Source organism: Bidens hawaiensis, unplaced genomic scaffold, assembly GCF_021521415.1.
Source record: "Bidens hawaiensis isolate Kalapana, Puna unplaced genomic scaffold, B.hawaiensis_p1.1 tig00010384_1, whole genome shotgun sequence".
NCBI classification, from domain to species: Eukaryota; Viridiplantae; Streptophyta; class Magnoliopsida; order Asterales; family Asteraceae; genus Bidens; species Bidens hawaiensis.
The window spans coordinates 753193-775060 of record NW_027491789.1 but is presented as its reverse complement, the minus strand read 5'-3'; the positions used below and the strand labels follow the sequence as shown (position 1 = coordinate 775060).

Here is a 21868-nt window from a genome sequence, read left to right as displayed (position 1 = left end):
CGTTTTCCCAAACCTAGTCAACAGTTCAATTAAGCATATTGATCAAAATGCTGCATAATACAGGGTGCTTATAGGCAAACTGTAAGCATCCTGTATTACGCAGTCACGTCATTAACACGACCGATAAAGAGGTGGACACCAAGACCAAAAAAAATTAAAAAAAAAAAGATTAAAATTAGATTATATTTCAATAATTTCAATTAAAAAAACCCTTAAAAGGTCTGCACTACTATTCTAACTCAAATTTCCTCTTTTTTTTTCCTATTCATTTACATCATTACATTCTTACACCCGAACCACTCAAACCCACAAAAACCCGACCAGCCCAATACGTTCAAACACATCGACCCGGTCCAACCAGTCCAACGCGGTCTATATTATAACGCTTCAAGGGTGATGGATGCTTTAGTGAATACCGAAAGAACAAAAGGCGCTTCTTCTCCCGGGTGTATTGTTGTCGGTACTATTGTGTAGCCTTTCGGGTCGGGTTCCAAAACCATCTCACACGATATTTCCCGGGAATTTACGTAATCGGTCCCACCAACAGATTCGTGTAAATAAATATTATACGCAGCGCGACGCCCACGTGTCTTGATTATCCTCATTCCTATGTAGAACATCATCGAATCGTGACTAGATTGGTAGTTTCGGAATCCAGCTGTCGTTCTCGAAAAACTCACCCCCTAAAAATAAAAAATTACTTATTTACCTGATAATAATAATAATAATAAAATAATAATAATAATAAAATAATAATAATAATAATAATAATACAATATTAATAATAATAATAATATTCTTATATTTAAAAAAAAATGCTTACTTGAGTTAAGGTTATGAACACGTGTATGGGACATGATGCGTCTGAACCGGTGGCTCGGATTCTGAACTGAGGGTTTTGGTGCCACGTGTCGTAATCCTGGCAGCCGCCGGCGCTGTAACCGCGCCATTGACCGTGGACAGAGTATTTCATCTCGGGTGGATAGACCCGACAAACGTATATTGATCGGAAATGGATCTGGAAGTCTTGCCATGACATCCAGAATATACCGTCTTGTGCCTGTTGGAAAAACGGGCCTTTTAATACGTAAATGATATTTTGTAAAATAGGGATAATTAATAAATGAATAAGCTTGTTAATGAACCGAACGTTTAGTGAACCGTTCAGCGGGATGTTTGTTTATGTTCATTTATTTAACTAAACGAACGAACATGACCAAACTTTATGTGTTCGTTTACTCGTTTAGTTAACGAACAGTCGCGTTCGTTCATTTACGTGCGTAAACATTCATTCATTTATGTCCATTTATTTCATTAGTTAAGTTTGTTTTAAGTACATTAAATTTAACGAACACGTTTTTTCATTGTCAGTGTTCGATCATTTATTGAGTTACAAGCTTAAAAATGTACCCGAGGGACATGCTTAAGTTTGTGTTTCATCCTATCAGTCCATTCCGGCGACGAGTCCGACCAAGGCCCGTTCCACTCCACTTCATTAGCCCACGGGTTTCGAATCTGCACAAGCTTATGCCCGTCAACTTCCCGCACTTGTAGCAACGAGTACGCATGCCCCTGAACAATCCCGCTTGAAGAAATATGAACATCTGAACCCGACGGGCTTCCGGCACCTAATAAAAACCCTTCTTGCTTAAACCTTAGTAACTGAGACCATAACCGCCCGCTAGCGAGATCGATCTGCGCCTGTGCACTTCTCATATCAATCTCTTCACCCGCACCGCCCGTTAAGTCAACAAGCGCGTCTTGGACTAGACCGCCTTCTAACGCCTCGTAAGACCCGTGAAGTTTAGCGTATGCTTTTTCTAGTAACGAAACCCAAAGCTCGTTTGCCTTTTTACTCGTGGCAAATGCAGGTTTTCCCGGGGTTTCGCACGGGATCCAGTCATCGACGACAACCGGGACCCATTCGCCCTTTAAGATTAAAGATTATAATGTTATATAATTTATTAATTATATAAACTTTGCTATATATTATTTTTAATCAATAGAACACGAAATCTGTACCTGAATACAGAAACGGACTGTGTATATTCCTTCCTCGTTGTATTCGGGTGTGATTATAACTTCCGATATTCGGGAAACCTCGGTCAGAACCGCAACCGCGCTCAAAAACCAACAATCACCCAACCGGCCCTGATCAAGAATATTGAATATAATTTAAAATTTGACACAAAATAGTTTTTTAATTAAAAGAAGTCACAAATAAAAGTTATACAACTTAACTTTTATGAATGCATACAATATTTGATTTTAGGGCAATATAAGTCCTTTTGGGTATGCATGTTATAAAATAAAAATAAAATTTTATAAAAGAAAAACAGAAAGGGTTAAAAATCGGTAAATATGATAAATGTTATAAAATAAAAATAAAAATAAATTTTTATAAAAGAAAAACAAAAAGGGTTAAAATTTGGTAAATATGATTAAATGAAATGATCAATGATACTTTTGAGAAAAATATTGTTGATGGGCAGATATTAATCTTTAAGGTTAAAAACGTATAAATATTATATACTAAAAATTTAAGAAAATTAAGGGTAAAATGGTCATACATTAGCTTTGTTTTTAAGGTGTATTTGATATTCTTAAGTTTTCAATTAGGTATATGTAATGATAATAATAATAGTAATATTAATGTAATGACACGACTTCTTGTTCATACCTGACAGACATCAGAAGGATTTGCGTCACCCGAAAATAAGCACGGGGGAGAACCGAACTGGTTTGCAGCTACAATTTCAGTCGGTTTCGACCACTTAGATACGACTTGCAATTTAGAAGGAGGGTTATCGGGGTCCAAAAACAACGAGCGGTCATTTGGCGGGAACTCTTGGTCAGTAAAGTGAGCTTCTCCTTTAGCCAAAAGGTTTTCTTTAACCGCAAGTTCAACCGATAACATTTGTTGAATAATCTCTTCAGGAGTTTTCATTCTAGGCTTCCTCAACCGCCTTGCGAAAGAATCCATATCAACCACTATTCCTTCACGTTCCGATCTTCGTTTTCTGCCGCTTGAATATTGCCCGTCCCAGTCCACGTCATCTCGGTCGTATAAATCCACGTCAGCAGGATCACTGTCCCATTCATCAACCTAAACCAAAAAAATAAATAAAAAAAATTATGAATCACGATTATCAGTAAATAACGTAAAATATGTAAATGAAGGGGTAAAAGTGACAAAAACACGAACCCTAGGGGGCGAATCCGTCCACTGCCAATTATCTTCAAGGAGATCAAACATATTGTACTCGGTGGACCCCATGGTGGCGGAAAGAGCTGAAATTTCGTCTTCTAATAAGCACCTTCCCCATAAGAAAAGATCCATTATATGCATTTTGGATTCGGACCCTTCACTATCGGACCGCCCAAACGCATCCACATCAGTCGGTGGTCTAACACCGACCCAAACTTCCGTTCCCGGCTCCCAGATGCCGTTTCCCACACGTAACGGTAACCACGTTTGGTATCCGTCAAATCCGCCGTCTAAATAGCATGTCGCCTCCCCTAAATCAGCGTCAATGGTAACGGTTACCGTATGCCACCTGCATGTTATAACAATGTAACCGTACGTGAGTGAGAGGCCCCATGCATACGTGGCAGACTGGCAGGCACGTTTTCACTTTTTAGTTAAACCACTACACAGTCTTACAAGAATTTTTTTTTTAAATAACAATAATATAATAATAATTTGCATATAATTTACCGTCCATCAGCGATACACGCGGCACCAATATTCCACTCTTTTAAAACGGTACTTTGACCGTCTCCTTTCGTTATGAGCCGAAGACCGACTTGACCCGCTTCAATACCCTGCTCGGAACCCGCAACGAGAATCTCCCAACACACTTGTTTCTGAAACTCGGTACCCAACAGACAAACGGGCCCGGACTCGGGCTGGATCATAACCGCCATAGAAAAACTAACTTTTTGGCTAAGACATATAGTCGGGTCCAGTTGGCCACAATATCTCCCACTCGTTACTGGCTCATCATCGAGAACACACACAGCACCTGAGATTCCCGTCTGATAACCAGAACAAATAAAATCATATTTTTAAAAAAATGACAAATACTACCATCATATTATTTTATATTATATTATATTACCTGGAGTGCGCGACGGGATAACTGAGTGGCGCGAATTCTTCGTGCGATACTTGAAACTCGTTCCCGTGCAAAGGAGTCATCGAGAACCGAATCACCACCAACTGCTCTAACTGCTGCTGACATGGCGGCGGCTTCCCGACTTCCGGCATTTGGAATCGATGATATAAGAGTAGCTTCTATCTCCTTCCATTTTCTCTCCTCCTTTTCTAAAAGAGCTTTTCGTCTCTCTTTACCTCTTCCTTCTTCTTCGCGTCTCTGCATTAATATCTCTTCTTCCATCTCCTTTTCCCGTATATAACTACACATTTAAAATAAATAAATAACAATGTTAGATAAATTATGTTTTTAAGACTTGTTAAATTTTTTTTAGAAAACCGAGCTCGATTTGGGTGGTTACTGGTTACCTTTCTTGTATTATTTCAAACTGCCTACGATCTTCCGGCATCCATTTCTTTATCTTCTTAGCACTAAGATCCGAAAAACCGATGCTATCAAGAAAAAGTCTTAAACGAACCTCGTCCTGTCACAAAAATATTAACATTAAAAAATATTAGTTTCTTAAAAAAAGTGTGACAAAAATGTGATAATTAAATATTATGAATCTGTTCGTGTTCGTGTTCGTGTTCGTGTTCGTGTTCACCTGTACGCGTTCAGCTTTAGCGGTTAGACCTAGCAAAAGAAGTAAATAACCACCAAACTTATCCCACATGTACACCCACTCGGTATCGATTGCTTCTTCTAAAGCTAATATTCTCGCGTGTGCACACATTTCTCGTCTATAACCGACATCGTTAGCCGAGTCGTGACGAAACAGTATCCCGTGTTTTATTTTTCTAATAATCGACCCCGCAGCTAACTCTTCGTTTTTCAAACGGTCTCTTAGTTTCATGACATCAGCTCTCGGGAGCACGAAATTCCCGGCTCGGTCACGTGTAATGTTAGGATCCCCGACTAAAAGTGCAGCGGAGCTGGCAGATCTTTGGGGAGCCGAATAAGTTCCAGCTAGAACGTTTCTTGTCTGCATTAAAAAACAAAAAATCATTTAAATAAAGCCAAAAAAAAGAGTCAAGTACCGATTTTGCTCCTGACGTTTGCTCAACTTCTCTGTTTCAGTCTAAAAGAATTTTTTCCCCTCTTTTTTAGTCATTTAGTTTTATCGTTTCCCAATTTTATTCCAATAACTTAACAATGTCAATTAATTTTGTTAATTTTCATCTTTGTGCCACTCACATGAGGATAATTTTGTAAATTTGTAATTAGATATAAATTATAATGTCTTTTATATTTAATATTAACCACTTGTTTATAAGAACCCTAATAAACTCATGTAACCATAATCGTGTCCTTAAATAAACTAAAATATTTGAAAATTTTAATGAATGAAATGATTTAATATTATTAATAATTTTTCCTTTAAATTACCTGTATGTACGAATGTAAAGGAATCCATCATGTTCATAAAAATATCCAAATATGATACTGAGTTATAAAATATCAAAGAAAACAACTTATCATTTAACTGTAGCAGAAACTACATTGTTTCTTAAATTCTTAGGTAATTTACATTCGCATATGTAAGTAATTTAAAAAAAACTTGTTAATACTATAAATCATTTTATTCATTAAATTTACCAAACAGTACCGTTTATTCAAGTACACAATTTGGTATCATAGGGTTTATAAACATGAGGTTAATATAAATAAAAAGATATCATATAATAATTACAAATTTACAAAATTACCCTCATGTGAGTGACGCATGAGTGAAAGCTAACATAATAATTGACATGTTAGGTTATCGAAAGAAAACGGGGAAAAACAAAACTAAACGGCTGAAAAAGAGAGAAAAAAAGTCCTTTAGACTGAAACGGGGAATCTGACCAAACGGCAAGGACAAAAACGGTACTTAACTCCAAAAAAAAAATTATATTCGATACGTAAAATTTGAGATATAATAACTTACTTTGGTGGCAGATCGGGCAATTGCTTGAACGACGGTGTCCTTACTGAGAAAGTGTACCGCATCTTCCATCATCTGTTAGTTAGAGTAGATATTTCGGTTACAAAAGTCAAACAAGGATAGCATTATAACAAATTTGGTAAAAAGTCAAACCTCGAGGGTCAAACACGGGCGTGAGACTGCAAACCCAAATGATACAACGAGTGTGATGGCTGAAACGGCTGCACCGGCAAACGGAGGATAAATCACTAAACTTGCAACAACGCCCCAGCCTTCGATTGCCAACGCAATCCCGTAAAGAACAATGAAAGCTACACTGTTAATGAGAAAACAAAGTTCAGGGACTATATGTGTAATAAAAAAATAGTTGATGGGCTGTATTGAAAAATTCTGACGAACCTGACGTTTTTTCCGCAATCTGCGTGTGCATCGTAGACGTATACGGGAAGTACTCGTGGAGAGTATACCACAATGGGAGGTGAAAGAAGCACCTATGAAAGATTATATTATAAACAAAAAAAATTTTTATACGTTTAAATTTTTTTTAAAATAACTGTATATATAACAAGTATGTAGCTTACGGATAATGCTCTGCCAGCAAGAAGAAATAAAAACGAAAAGTAACCCACAGAAGCTCCAAAGAAAAATTTGCCTGCAAATTTATTTAAGATTAAATCATGTTTTTGTGAACTTTTTATATATAAAAAAATAACTTTATTTACCTTGATGATATCCGACAAAGAATGCAGCAAGGGCCAATAGAAACGCAAGAAACGAAACTACAAACGTTTGCCTTCGGGTTAAGTAAAAGTTATTTGAAGCCCAGAAGTGAATGATACCGATAGCTAGAACAATAAGTAGGAGAAGTAAAAGAAACCATGCCCCTATCTGTTACATTTAAAAAAATAATAATATAATGCTACACGATCTAAAGGGTAAAATGGTAAATATGTAAATCTTGTGAAATTACCGTCCATGGTTCTATTATGACTATAACAGCTGATATTGCACTAAGAAGAAGAAGAAGACCGATGATAATAAACACGTAAGCACCTCGTGTTAGCCTCCAGTTATCATCCTTCCTGCAAGTTGTTTTATATACGAATATAATATTAATATTTATATAATTTTAAAGATAATATGAGAGAGTATTTACCATTTAAGCAAGCCAGAACAAAGTGATAGCAAAGCCGGGATGCTCACTAACGGAAGTAACGCAGCTAGAAAATCGCTTTTTTCGGGAACGTTATCATCTCTAGAATTCACAACTTCCAGATACGATGCACCACAAAACGCAACCAAGACAACTGTAAAACAAATATATAATAATTTGTAAGACGTAACGTAAAGCATTATACATTTGTTTTGTATTATGATGTAGTCATTACACATTATTAATAATAATAATAATAATAATATTGTTGTAATTACCTGAAAATATGGCAACACATATAGCTGAAGAGAGTGAAAACCGGTACGTGGCGAACCACGAAGCAATTGGTAACAGGCCCGTAACGATCAAAGCAATTAAAGAAGCCATGGCCCAGCCCAAGTAAACCGAGGATGCGTATGGTGATTTGATACTGTTTTGACCACCGGCCCAGCCCGTGTAGCCCAAATCTTCCAAAGGTTTTGCCGAGACTATTGCACCAAGAGCTAATACCGATGCAATAAATAATGATATGCAGATCGAAAGCACAACTCCCTGATACCAGTTATGTCAAGTTGTCAACTTTTATGTTATAAAATTATCGCAATAATATAAAAGAGTTAAAAAAAGATAAAAAAAAACCTCTTTTATCCAAAATGAGCGATAATTTCCAACTTGATTTCCATAATTATCTCGTGATACCCAAAAACGGTAACCGTTTCGTATCCATATAGGAATTGCAACAGAAAGACAGGCTACCATGAATGGAACGGTCAAAGACAGCCCTAGAAGAACAGATGACTTGCTGCACAAGTAACATGCACCGTTAAAACTAAAAACCATTAAGTAGGAATGCCTATTATGTCGGGTTGGCGGGTTGCATTGTTAAGGCCAAACGACCCGTATTTTTATTCGTGTCTAAAACATCAACCTTAATGTACACACTTAAAATCGTGTGACACGAACACTTTAAAAATGGGTTTAACGGGTCAAAAACAGGTTAATGTGTGGCCCTGTTTAACTAAAGAGATCAACCCGAACACGACCCATTTAACTAAACAGGCCAACCCAAACACAACCCGGTTTTAAAGGCTGAATCTTGGGGTGAAAATAAATAAGTGTACCTCAAGAAAGATAGCAGAAGACCAACACAAGTGCTCAGTAGCCAAGCTATAAAACCGTACTGAAAACTCATAAGCAGAATTCAGTTTTTGTTAGAAAAATAATATAAAAAAGTTACACATAAATAAATAAAAAAGCTGGATTTTAAAAAATAACTATAGTTTAACATGTTAATGTACCTTCCGAGGTTTGGAAGTCATGACCATGTCTTCCGCTTGTAAGGCCCGCAAGAACGCCATGATGGAACAAATAACGAGTGACAATAACAGCACCGCACACCCAAATTCAAACTGCACGTGTTTCACATATCAGAATCAAAAAGACAAAAATACCCTTAAAAGATTTTGCATCTCAAACATACCTGCTGATGTGTTGCACCAATGACTTCAACTGTTCTTGGACGGCACCGGCCCACAATAACCGTTTCAACAATAAACACCAAACTAAAAAGAACCCAAGCCCGTTCAGGTGTACCCGCAATATGATGCAAAACCAATCTACATATTCTTAACCATTTTTCCAACCCACGGATCCTAAGTTCTTCAGATAACGAAATTTGATTAGGCAAATCGTTATTAATAATGTCGGTAGAATCAGTTATGATAACCTCGTTATTATCCCGATGATCTCGATCCGCATCCAAACTGCTCCTTTGCAACAGCGCAAGTATCGTTGGATCCAACCCGTTTTCTTTCAACATAACTGCAAAATTCGGGTCTAACCCTTTATCTTGCAATAAATTAGTCAACTCAATATCTCCCGCGCGCCCCCTCCGTTTTAACAAAGACTTGATTCTCGGGTCGTTAAACTTTTCTTGAAACGCAAGAGCTAGATTTAAATCAAGAACGTTTTGGTTAGCCGAGTCGTTTGATTCGCACCCTTGACTCTCGAGCCCGCTACTAGAACAGACCATCAATGTTGACGGCTCAACCACGCCCTCTTGAATAACTGAACGACATGAACCTAAACTCGGTCTTCCACTGTCTAAACTTTTCTCACTGTTGACTGGTTCCATGTGGGCCCACGTGTCACCCGTGCAACGTGCACTGTTACCAAGGTGACCCATTTCCGCACTGCTCGTTCGTTTCACACTTGACCCGCAACCTTCCGATGAGCTTGACGAACTGTTTTGTTCTTTTCTTCTAAAACCCTCGCGTAAACGGATAACCGTACTTTGTAACGCGTCTCGTCTAGCGGCTAACGGGTTTGTGACGGATAAATGACGGGTTACCGCCGCACCGAGTAAAACGGACCCCACAACCGCGTAACTAATACAGTGCCCGAGATACCTATAAATAACCAAAAAGTTAACTTTTTTTATATTTTAAGTACAATAAGACGTTAAAAACAAAGAATAAAGTTTAATACTTTTATTATATCGAAAGATAAAGAAACAAACCAGTAATGAACTCCGAAGCAAATCAAGAAAACACGAGATGCGCCCGCAACAAAGAGAGCTATAACGCGGCTTTGAAGCAGTTGGAAACCATATAAGCACGCTCCCATGTTCCAATCTAAGAAATTAAATTAAACAGTGTCAAAAAAATAAAAGCAAGATAAAAGACTTTATTAATAAGTTTAAAGTTTAAAAATATACCAAGAATTATAACGGCGGCCGATGTGATTGCCCCGAGCCAATTGGACTCCTTAGCGGTTAAACCATATAATATAGAATACACGAGAAGTACAAGAAGTGATCCGAGGTAAAGAAGCCCGAGGTGTGACACCCTGAAATAATAATATTTAATAATTTATAAAAATGTAAACTTTAATATATTGAAAGGGGTACTTAGTTACTTACCTTCTAGACTGTCTAGGATATAAATCATTTGGATCCGGCGGTTCGGGTAAACACGCAACGGGCCCCACTTCAATACAGTCAGAATAAGCAAACTTATATGCACTTCTAACATACTCATCAACATCCAAACCATTACCTATAAATTTCACACTCAAATATATAATTAAAACATAATCATAAAAAGTCAACTCATATTTAATAAAGTCAACTGAAAAAAAACGTACCGTTAAACACCATTCTGCAGATAAACAGCATATTGATTGCTAAAGCAATTGCTGACACCCCAAAGAAGAATCCGGAAGGTGAATACCGTTGTGGGGCCTTTGAGCCAGCTGTCACATAAACCGCACACAGTTCATATGCACACAACAGTGCAACCGCCAGAAGTAGCAGAACAGCTACCGCCCCTGTTTCAAGAAACACATTTACATCATTTCTGTCCATAAACATAAATAATAATAATAATAATAATAATATCCATAAACATAATAATAATGATAATAATAATAATAATATTAATATTAATAATAATAATATTAATAAAGGGTATTCCAAGATTCATAATAATAATATCCATAAACATAATATTAATGATAATAATATTAATAAAGGGTATTCCAAGATTCATAATAATAATAATAATAATAATAATTTAAGCACAACTTACTTGAGCTCTGCCACTGTGTTCTCCACCAAAGCATGATCGAATAGAACGCTAAAAGCAGAGCCGTTCCCGCCATTATAACTGCTAACCCGATAATATCTCGTCCCAATATTAAAATCAACCAACTTCCCCATGTGATTAGAACTACAATTGGAGATATGACAAATATCCATGCCAGCAAGGACAGAAAACCGCATACTATTCCCAGTTGAGGCCCTCGTAAGAAACTTGGCCATTTTCTTGCATAGATCCAACTATCACAATTGCATAAAACATTATATAACAATGTAAAAAAAAAAAAACTTTATGCATTAGAAACAAAATGTTAAAAGGGGCCAAATTTTGAGTCTTGTAACATAAAAGAATTATTTAAACTTCTACGGTTTTTAAAAAAACTGAAAAGTCTATTTAAGAATGATGTTGTTTGCTATGTTTCGTCTTGCAGGATTCAAAATGCGAGAATTATGAAGCTTTCGATGTCTTAATGTGTTTATATCATTTGTTAAATATGTGATTTAGCCCTCAAATTTATTGATGCTTGCAAAAGTTTCCAACTTTCTATTACCAACATCCTCAAGTCCTCTACTTTTTTCTTTTTAACAAAGTAATTAAGCCTAGCTACGAGTGTAAACGAGCCGAGCCCGAGCTCGGTTAGGCATGGGCTCATGCAGTACCTTAAATGGGCCAAAGCTCGGCTCGCGCTCGGCTGTGCATTGTGAAATTAATACATAGAAGTCCAAAAGAGGTAAAAACTTAAAAATAAACAAGGCTAGTTATGGCTAAGCGTGCTTCCCGTACAAGACTAGAGCCCAGGCTCGATAATGAGCTTTATTTAAAATTCAGGCTCGAACAAACTCGATAAGTTTCAAGCTTTCTTGCATACCCAAAACTATAAAAACTGTTAGCAGTTAAGTTTACACAAAATGTAGCGAAGAAATACCTGTAAATCCGCCATGGCCGCCAATTAACCGCCCAAAGTATCGCAAAAGAAGCCGAACCCAACAAAGAGAAAAGGGCTCCCGAAATTGTGCATGCCAATATTAAATCCTTATTATCCCCTGCCATGGCTTCTTTTCCCCTTTTCTCTCTACCTTTCAACTACACCATACAAACAAACTAATTGTAACAAAAACCAAAAAAAAATCTAATTGATGCATATTAACATACAAACAAACTGCAGCACAATTAAACAACCAATTGTAACAACAAAACTTAAAAGATTAATCTAAGTGATACACACAAATATGCAACTGAACGGCATACCTTACTTCACTTCACTGATTTCAACTGCCAACAACATCAAGATTGAGTTTTTAAGAAACTAGGTTTCAGCTAAAATATTAACAATAATCAAGAAACAAAATCTTGAAAAAAATTTGGGTTTTTTTTCAAGAATGATGCATGTTAACAAGCAAACAAATTGCAGCACAATTAAACCACCAATTGCAATAAAACCCTGAAAACTAACCTAATTTATACACACAAATACTCAATTAAACAACATACCTAACTACACTTGACTAATTTCAACTTCCAACAACATCAAAATTGAGTTTTTTTCGAAACTATGATTCAGCTGGATAACAATAATCAAGAAACAAAATCTTGAAAACAAAATAGGGCTTTTTCAAGAATGAAGAGAAGCAATACTTTAACCTAATTGATGCGTATTAACAAACAAACAAATCGCAGCACAGTTAAGCAACCAATTGCAAAAAATTAACCTAATTTACACAAATATATACTCAATTGAACAACATACCTTACTTCACTTCACAAGATTGAGTTTTTTTTATTTTTTAAGCTAGGGTTCAGCTGGAAAATAATAATAATAATAATAACAACAACAACAATAGTAATAGAAGAAAATAATAATCAAGAAACAAATTCTTGAAAAAATTAGGGCTTTTTCAAGAATGATGCATATTAAAAAGCAAACAAATTGCAGCACAATTAAACAACCAATTGTAACATAAACCTTAAAAATTAACCTAATTGATGCATATTAACACACAAACAAATTTCAGCACAATTAAGCAACCAATTGCAACAAAACCCTAAAATATTAACCTAATTTATAAACACAAAACACTCAATTGAACAACATACCTTACTTCACTTCACTTATTTCAACAGCCAACAACATCAAGATTGAGTTTTTTTATTTTTTAAGCTAGGGTTCAGCTGGATAATAATAATAATAATAATAATCAATAAACAAAATCTTGAAAAAAATTAGGGCTTTTTCAAGAATGTAGAGATGCAAGACTTTAACCTAATTGATGCATATTAACAAGCAAACAAATTGCGGCACAAAAAATTAGGACTTTTTCAAGAATGATGCATATTAACAAACAAATAAATTGCAGCACAATTAAACTACCAACTGTAAATAAAACCCTACAAATTCAACCTAAATTATGCATAATAACAAACAAACAAATTTCAGCACAATCAACAACCAATTGCAAAAAAACCATAAAAAGGAACCTCATTTATACAAATATATACTCAATTGAACAACATACCTTACTTCACTTGACTAATTTCAGCTGCCAACACCATCACAAGAAGAACCTAGGGTTATCTTTATTAAAAACTTCAGCTGGATAATAATAATAATAATAATAATAATAATATTAATAATCAAAATCTTGAAAAAATGAAGGGTTTTTCAAGAATGTTGAGATGCAAGACTTTAACAACATAAAGTTGTGATTTTTCTTGTGGATTTTGAAACCCTTTTGTTAATATTATTATTTACACGCAGTTTCACACAGTCAAGAAGAAAAAAAGAAAAAATTGATTTGAGAGAGTGGACAGTGGTTTTGTAAAATAATAATAATAATAATGATAAGTGTGTTGTATGTTTGTATCATCTATGCACTAGTGGCGCGTGGAGAGCACTTGCCTGGTGTCGAGGATCGAGACCCGCGTGTGGACTGTGAAACTTTTCGGGTTTTATGTACTCGTTACGATAAATGTAAGAGAAACTAAAAAAAAGTATAGCTGTGGTATGTTAAAATGTGAAATAAGACGTTTGGGCTGAAACATGAGACGACGACGTAGAAAAGAATAAGTATGTTGAAGCGATAAATAAAGTGTGTGAAAAAGGAAAACAAAAAAAACAAAAAAGAAAAAAAGTTTTGGTGACTTGTTGGTTTATGGGGGTGTAAACGAGTCGAGCCGAGCCTGAGCTCAACTAGGCTCGAGCTCGGCTCGTTTCTAACTCGATTACTAAATATCAAGCTCGACCTGTGACTAGATTTTCAAGATTAGCTAGGCTTGTTGACTGACTGTTAATTAATTTTATATAATTTTTATTATATATGTGTGTAACATAATATGTACTATTGAGTTCTTTTTCTCATAACTTTATATCTATTATATGTATTTGTTAAATAAAAGAATATATAAATTAAGACTTGTTTAGGCTCGTGAACAAGCTCGAGCTGAATAATAAGTGAAGCTCATGCTCGTTTATTGAACGAGCTTATTTTTAAAATTCAACTCGGACTCGGGATCGTTTAAGCCCGACTCGATTGAGCTTTCTCACGAACGACTTAGCTCGTTTGCACTTATATATTTATATGCTTAAACGACTTTCATGTTATTACACACAACTTCATTCTAAACAAAAATTACATCTAAACATAGATAAAAACAAACATGTCGTATGTATATTGAGGATTTATAAAAGATTATATTCTAATAGTTATAAAATAAAACAAAGTAATAACTTAAAATTAACTATTACAAATTCACATAATAAAATCAATTAAAAAATAAAAAATATTATGGCAAAGTGGCTCGTGATGAGCCAATCATGGAAGACAAGTGATTCTTGAGAAGATATATTATTGTCTGTACGTGTGGCGCTTGAAGGGAATCTGCGCGTGGGGAACCATGGCCATGTAGACACTAATTTACTTGGAAAAAAAAAACCCGGTTTTTAGGAGGTTAATGAAAAAGTGTTTATTAAAATATTATAAAAGTTGAAAAGTTTAGGGGCCCATTGGAAAATTAGTCAAACTTGATGGTTGGTAAGTGGAAAGTTTGGTTTGTGAGGATAGAATTGGAATTTAGGGTTTGGAATTGGATGACAACTTGTTGGGCTAAAGTAGTATATTGGGCTAGTATTAAAGCCCAATCATTGGTACTTTGAAATAGAGATGCACAAAAAGCTCGAACCCAGAACCAGACCCGAGTTTTTACTACCCGAACGCGTATCTAACCTTACCCATACGGTGCGGATTGGTTATGCATTCAGTATCAAAACTCGTATCCGGAGCCGGACTCGGTTTGTACCCGGTAATACCTGAAAACTGGAACCGATTCCATACCTGGAATTGAGTTTTTCCAATACCAGAAATCAGGTTTTTCAAATATCTAATCGATACCCAAACTTACCTGAAAAGTACCGGAAAAACATTCGAAAAATACCCCTAAAAAGTGCAGCGCTTTAAAAATCTCAAATTATATAAGGAACCCCCCCCAACCGAAAGTAGGATTTTTTTTCAATACCCGGAAATAAGGTATTCAAATACCCGATCTATACCCGAGTTGGACCCGTGCATAGGGTATGGTTTTTAGAGAAAATACTCGGACCCGACCCAAAATGGCCAATACCCGGTTATACCCAAACTCGGTTCTATATCTGGAACCGGGTATTCGGAAAACGTTGTGCACTTCTACTTTGAAAAGCAACTTAGAAATTATGAGAACGTATAAAGTTCTAATGGCCCATAACACTCTCTTGATCAAATAGTTCAAGTCTTCAAAATACAACTTATTGTGTTAATGTTATTTTTTTGTGATAATGTTTTCTAATTTTGCTAACAATAATCACTTTCTTGGCTCATAATTGTTGAACAGCCTTAGATAAAACACATTTAAATTTAACATCAATGAAGACACGGAGAATGATATCGTCACTGGGGTGTTCAAATTCGAATATTCAGAGAGTTTCGGATATCCAAAAGTTTTGGATATAATTCGTATGCAAGTTAGCTAGCTTCGCTTAGATAGCTAGTTTCATTTGTACACATACTATTACAAACTTATTTGAAAATTAACAAATCAATGTATACAACATTTCCCCAATTTCTATCTTAGTTTACACCATTTTCCATATTAATACTTTTATCACCTTTTACTTAGAAAGATGAATAGTTTCACATGATCGAGCAAATCAAACATGTAAACAAACCAATTACCATAAAAGTCCCTTGGAATGAAAATAAAACTGACATGTATACGTACTTTATGATCAAGGATAGAAATATGCCCGAAATGCAAAACATTCATATTTTTTCAATAGACAAATTCACACGATCGAATCTTAAGTTCTACATCCATAGACGTGATCGATATTAGATTTCATGCACTCTTTTGGAATGAAAATTTTACGTATCCTTATATTTAATACAAACAAGGTTATATGGAACACAACTTAACACATGACATATATACATTATTAGTTACATCAAGGGTCTCGAAGACAACCTGTTATTTAGACATAATCGATTGAAGAAACACTAAGTGACCCGGTACAGATTATAGATAATCTGGGGGTTAAGTAATGTTTCCCACGGATGAGATCTAGCTGAGAAGGCTGTTCTTCAGGAGACCTGCAAAACAAACACCGTAAGCTCGTCACTGAGAAGGGGGGGGTTCCTCCTTGTGACCACCCTCCGGCGTGAGAATCAGACTAGGTTGCTCTGAATATAAGTGTATATTAAGAGATTGCTAGATAACTGGATAACAGATGATCTTACCATTCCAAGATGTTGGAGTATTTATAGCCGAATGTAGGTTTTCTAGAAGGTCCAGCCGGCTGAATAGTATTCCTGTTCTACCAACAGTGGACTATGCACAGGCCATACTGGTTGGTGAATAGGTTACGGCCAACAGTAACTATGTCGGCTGCACTATTCCTCCAACTGTAGATTATGCACGTCCTACCTACTGTGGATTATACGCAGGCCATGCTGGTTGGTGAATAGGTTACGGCCAACAGTAACACTATTTCACCAACTGTAGGCTGCGCACGCCCTGCAGTAAGGATTGGTGAGTAGGCAGCGGCTAATAGTGACACAGTACTAGAGGGTGCTCCTCCTCGTACTGTTGTTGGTGAGCTGTCACCCTGTGATTGGCTCATGGGCTATTCTGGTCAGATCTTCTGTCCTATCCATACCTTGGTGGGTATAGTACAGAAGATCTTTCAGAATTATACGGACTAGCTCATTTTGGCGGGATTGTTCCCGTCTTGCTCATTCCTTCATGTGACTACTGAAGTATCTATTGTCTTGTGCGTGTAGCCCTGCTGTCTGCGGGTAGCCTTCCCTGATGGCTTGTATCCGCAACTGCGGGAACAGGCGGGGTACTTCACCATTGGGAGGCTTTCCCTGCGTGTACAGCTTGCGTACTGCGCGTAAGGTTCTCTGAGCATGGTGGGTCCTGCGGAAGCAGATGGCCTTTGCGCAGACGTCCCTGTTCAAGGTGAGTCTTGCGGAACCAACTGGGCTCTGCTGGGACCTACCTCTTCAAGTCCCCCCAGTCCAATGTTCTTCTCATGAATGTTCAATAAAGTGAGGTGAACTTTTGGGCTTTGAGCAAGGGGTTTTGAAAAGGCTTTTTAATTTTAAGGTTCTCCGTGGTGATTCTTCCCGCGGGTTTCCTAGTGTCACTTGCAAAAATTCCCGATTTTTTTGCTTGATCTTTGGGTATGATGCGGGTAGGTATGTAACCTTCTCGCAAAGCAGGAGCGTTGAGTCTCACTTGTATATAGTCTCCATGAGGTTCTGGTGGTTTTCAACATAGTGATCAATTATGCTAAGACCACCAATTCCATTACGGAGTTTCAAACAATATAATTCTCGACGTTCCCGTTATGCGGGGATATTATTCCTCTATCCGCAAGCATTGCCTAGAAGATCCTTCTTGGTTTCAATTCTCTGCGGGTGCTCGGTATGTGAAGGGTTTTTGCCTTTACACTGTACCCGCATCCGTCTTACGGTTACTTGTTTGCCAAGGTTTTACTTGGCTTCAATTCCCTGCGGGTGCTAGGTATGTGAAGGGTTTTGCCTTTACACTGTACCCGCATCCGTCTTACGGTTACTTGTTTGCCAGGGTTTTACTTGGCTTCAATTCCCTGCGGGTGCTAGGTATGTGAAGGGTTTTGCCTTTACACTGTACCCGCATCCGTCTTACGGTTACTTGTTTGCCAAGGTAAGGGGTGTTTTCCCGCTTACTTTTGAATCTTTTTTTGAATTTTGAATTTCAAAATTCGAAGAGTTGGTAGAAAGATAGGAACAGTCCAAACGTCTGAAACGTCGTGCGACGGTTTCTTCTGAGTGTGTCAGGACGTGCAGGAAGTTATGGTGACGTGACATTATATGGTCATTCCAGTCTCTTTTTCAGGCGCGTGGGCGTGATTTTTCGGGCGCGTGGCCGCGAAATTACTGGCACACGTCCTGTCAACAGCTGTTGCCAGCCTGCTTTATGCCACGTGTCATAGTTTCATTGCACCTTCGATTTCTCTCTCCTCCGCATTAAATTCGTCGCATTAATTGCGATTAGTATATAAAGGGGGAGAGGGCTGTTTGCAATCCACACCTTCACCCTTCTCTTCTTCTTTTTTAGCGATTTCCGGCAAATACTCCCCTTTTCAGGCTAGCATTTTCCCGAAATCGCTTTCTTTTTTCTGCACAATGTCTTCTCGTGATCTTGAGTCTTCGGTCGATGACAAGAGTACTGCTGGTGAGTGCCAGTGTGCTCTGCCCGGCGATCAGTACCGGTACATTGTTAGGAAGTTCATGCTCGATCCTTTCGAGCCTGAGTTTCCTGAACCCCATCAGACCGTGTACGATGCCACCAGAGGCAAGATCGGGGTTTATGCAGCATTCTTTATCTACGGGAATCTTAGGTTCCCGTTGACAAAGTTTGTTTACCGTGTCCTTGAGAGGCACGGTGTTCATCTGACCGAGCTGCACCCTATGGCGATCGCCAAGATTCGCCATTTCGAGTGGGTGTGCCGGATTTTGGGGTTCGAGCCCCATGTTGACCGCCTGATGACCTTCTACACTTGGAGGTGCATCCAGGGGTGGTATACACTGACAACCCGTATCAAGGGTTTGAAGATTTGTGCCACCGAGCGCAGTCTCCGTTCGTGGAAGCAGGAGTTCTTCTACATTTCTGCCCGCGTCATCCCCATCGCCATGAAATTTAAAAATGGCCAAGCAATTCCGAGCCTTCACGCCACCAACTACCAGGAGGCGGAATGGTTCTCGAGGATATCCCGGGTCCAATCTCCGGTTTTCCGGTTTCCGGAGTCCAGGATGGTGATGTTGGGGATGAGCCGAGTGTGGAAAGAGGCTGACGCGCAAAAGGTTCCAATCGTCCTCGAATATGGTTCGAACTCTATCCCTTACGGTATGCTCCGTTTCTCTTTGCTTATACGAGTTTATCTTCTAACTGTTTATTTTCTCAGAGGGGAACAACTTGGAGTCGCTCCTGTACCCGCGGGAAGCTGACGGTCCCGCGCGGATAGGTACTCGTGCTCTAGACGAAAACGAGTTGCCCATCCTGGAACAAATGGCGGATCGGTTTGTGGAGGTCTATCCGCCGGGCCAAGAGATCCTGAGCCATGGTGCGTTGGGGGAAGCCATGGCTAGCTACCAGGAGGGTAGGCTAACCAACGAGCTTCGGGTTCTCCTGGCCCGGATGCAGCCACGCGTCGAGCTGCTTTGTCGTGAAAACGACAAGTTGAAAGCAGCTCGTGTTAAAGAAATATCTCAGGCGCGTGCTCTCCGGGAGGAGAACCAAAAACTGACCGCAGTATCTGCGGAGAAGGAGAAGGCCTTCAAGGCCCTCGAGGTTGAGGTTCAAGCGCGACTCGAGGCCCGCTCCAAGGCTGCCCAAGCTGTTAACGAACAGCTTCGGCTAGCTAAGGAGACTGCGAGGAACGCGACCGAGAGGGCCACCAAGGCTGAAGCTGTTGCTGAGCCTCTCCGCCTGGAGAATGAAGAACTTAAAGCTAAGTTAGAGGCTCTTCAACAGGCTCATGATGCCTTGGCTATGGAGGATGCGAAGAAGCTTCAAGAGATCCTGGACCAGAGGGGTGTGCTTGCGCAGACCGAGCGAAAGCTTAAGGGCGTTGAAGAGGCCGCTGCAAAGGATGTGCTTCTCGCCAATCTTAATAAGAACGAAGCTGAACGCGCCTGCACCCAAGCTCTGGCTGCCAAGGAATGGCTTCTTCGAGAAGCGTTGCCTCAGGTATTTTAGCTTTATGTCGTCACGCTTTCCTTTGTAGAATAGAAGTTCTTATACTTGTACATTTTTTGTAGGTTGTGCATCGGGTCTTTTCAGAGACATCTTACGACGATGCTATGAGCGCAGCACTCAACGCTTCTCATGAGGATGGGGAACGGACCGGCTTCCTGCTTGGTCTAGGGTTTGCTGAGAAAGGCGTCCCGCCTTCCAACTTCCCTTTGTATAATGCGGATACCGAAACTATTTATGACCAAGCAGTGAACCAGTATGCTGCCTTCCCGCATCCGGTGGTGGAGAAGGTAAATGAAATTGCTGCTGCTGATGATGGGCTTGCTGTCCTTAGAGCTTTCCTTGAACCGTCACACTCTGCTGATGGTGCGGGTCCAAGTGGGAGTGGTCCTGAAGCATGATCCAAAAGATCCCTTTCCACCACTAGCGTAGATATTTGCTCTTGTACTTCTTTTGTATGCGGGTATATACCCAGCAATGTTTGTAATATTCAAGTTGATGAAATAAAGAATGTGTTGGTCCTTTTCTTTGTTTATTTAACACATGTTTACACTTAGCACTTTCTTTAGTACTTAGATAAGTTAACTTTTTGACATGGTAAATTATAAGTTTATTTTTGCTTCCTCTTTCATGATTGTGCGGGTAGGACCGTCACTTGCACTTAGTAGGATGGCTAAACTTACATTTATCCTGCGTGGAAGTTTTCCTTATCTTTTCCTTGAAATTTTCTAAGTGTTCAGAATAAGTTAACCTTTGAACGTGGTAGATGATAAGTTGAAGTTTTGCTTCCTTGTTTGTGATTGTGCGGGTAAGACCGTCACTTGCACTTACAAGGATGGCTAAACTTTACTTACATCTGACCTGCGTGTAGGTTTTCCTTAGAACTTTTTAACATTTTTAGCGTTGTGTTTATGCGGGTTTTTCCGCCTTCCACACGCAACTACTTACTTCTTCACGCATTGGTGCGGTGAATACCGGCACATGGGAAGTTCATAAGTTAAAGGTAAGGCTATCAACACATTGTGTAAGGAGAATCATTTCCATTAGAAGTGGCTCTAGGCCTTTACAAGTTTGGAATTGATCTACATATAACATTTGCGTAATTGAGCTCCATTCCATGTTCTTGGGATAGGAGTGTCATCGAGCCTTTCAAGCCGGTATGCGCCTTTTCCCAGGACATCTTTGATAATGTATGGCCCTTCCTAGACCGGGGCCAGCTTTCCTGGGCGCTCTTGGTTTGAAGCCTCGTTGTTACGCAGTATGTAGTCTCCTTCGTTGAAGTTGCAGAGTTTTACCCGCGTGTTGTAGTACTTTTGCATTTATCGTTTGTAATTTTCTTCACGCACTGCGGCTAAGTCTCTGCGTTCCTCGGTTAGCATAAGGTCTAACCGTCTTTCCGCATCATTGTCTTCTGGCTGGATCAAGACCCTTGGTGAGGGTAAACCAATTTCGACTGGGACCATGGCTTCAGTGCCATAAGTGAGACTGAACGGGGTTTCCCCCGTACTGGCCTTTTTCAGCGTTCTGTTTGCCCAAAGGACGTGCGGGAGCTCGTCCACCCAGCCGGATCTGTGTCTCAAGAGTCTTTTCTTTATGCCATCGACGATGCTCTTGTTTGCTCTTTCCACCTCACCATTACCTTGCGGGTGTGCCACTGAGGTAAAGGTGTGGGTGATTTGAAGTTCTTTCAGCCACTGCTGTAGCTTCTTGTCAGCAAAGTTGGTGCCGTTATCGCTCACCAGATTCTGTGGAAGTCCAAAACGACAGA

At 38.8% G+C, this 21868-nt stretch overlaps 1 protein-coding gene across 1 annotated transcript; it reads right to left on the bottom strand.

Annotated features, from left to right (window-relative positions):
- Positions 1-239: 239 nt before the first annotated feature.
- LOC143535073 (calpain-type cysteine protease DEK1-like) lies at positions 240-13461 on the bottom strand. Its single transcript, XM_077029406.1, has 29 exons — positions 13347-13461; positions 11759-11916; positions 10822-11072; positions 10379-10561; positions 10155-10290; positions 9951-10081; positions 9753-9867; positions 8715-9642; positions 8533-8643; positions 8356-8414; positions 7874-8036; positions 7513-7786; positions 7238-7388; positions 7052-7163; positions 6804-6969; positions 6663-6733; positions 6481-6572; positions 6235-6397; positions 6085-6156; positions 4762-5139; positions 4526-4641; positions 4122-4419; positions 3719-4038; positions 3206-3557; positions 2681-3106; positions 2023-2151; positions 1411-1929; positions 824-1060; positions 240-683 (listed from the first exon to the last, which is right to left on the bottom strand). The coding sequence occupies exons 2-29, from the start codon at positions 11881-11883 to the stop codon at positions 378-380; spliced, it is 6384 nt and encodes a 2127-aa protein (XP_076885521.1). The 5' UTR covers positions 11884-11916; positions 13347-13461; the 3' UTR covers positions 240-377.
- Between the last annotated feature and the right edge of the window lie 8407 nt (positions 13462-21868).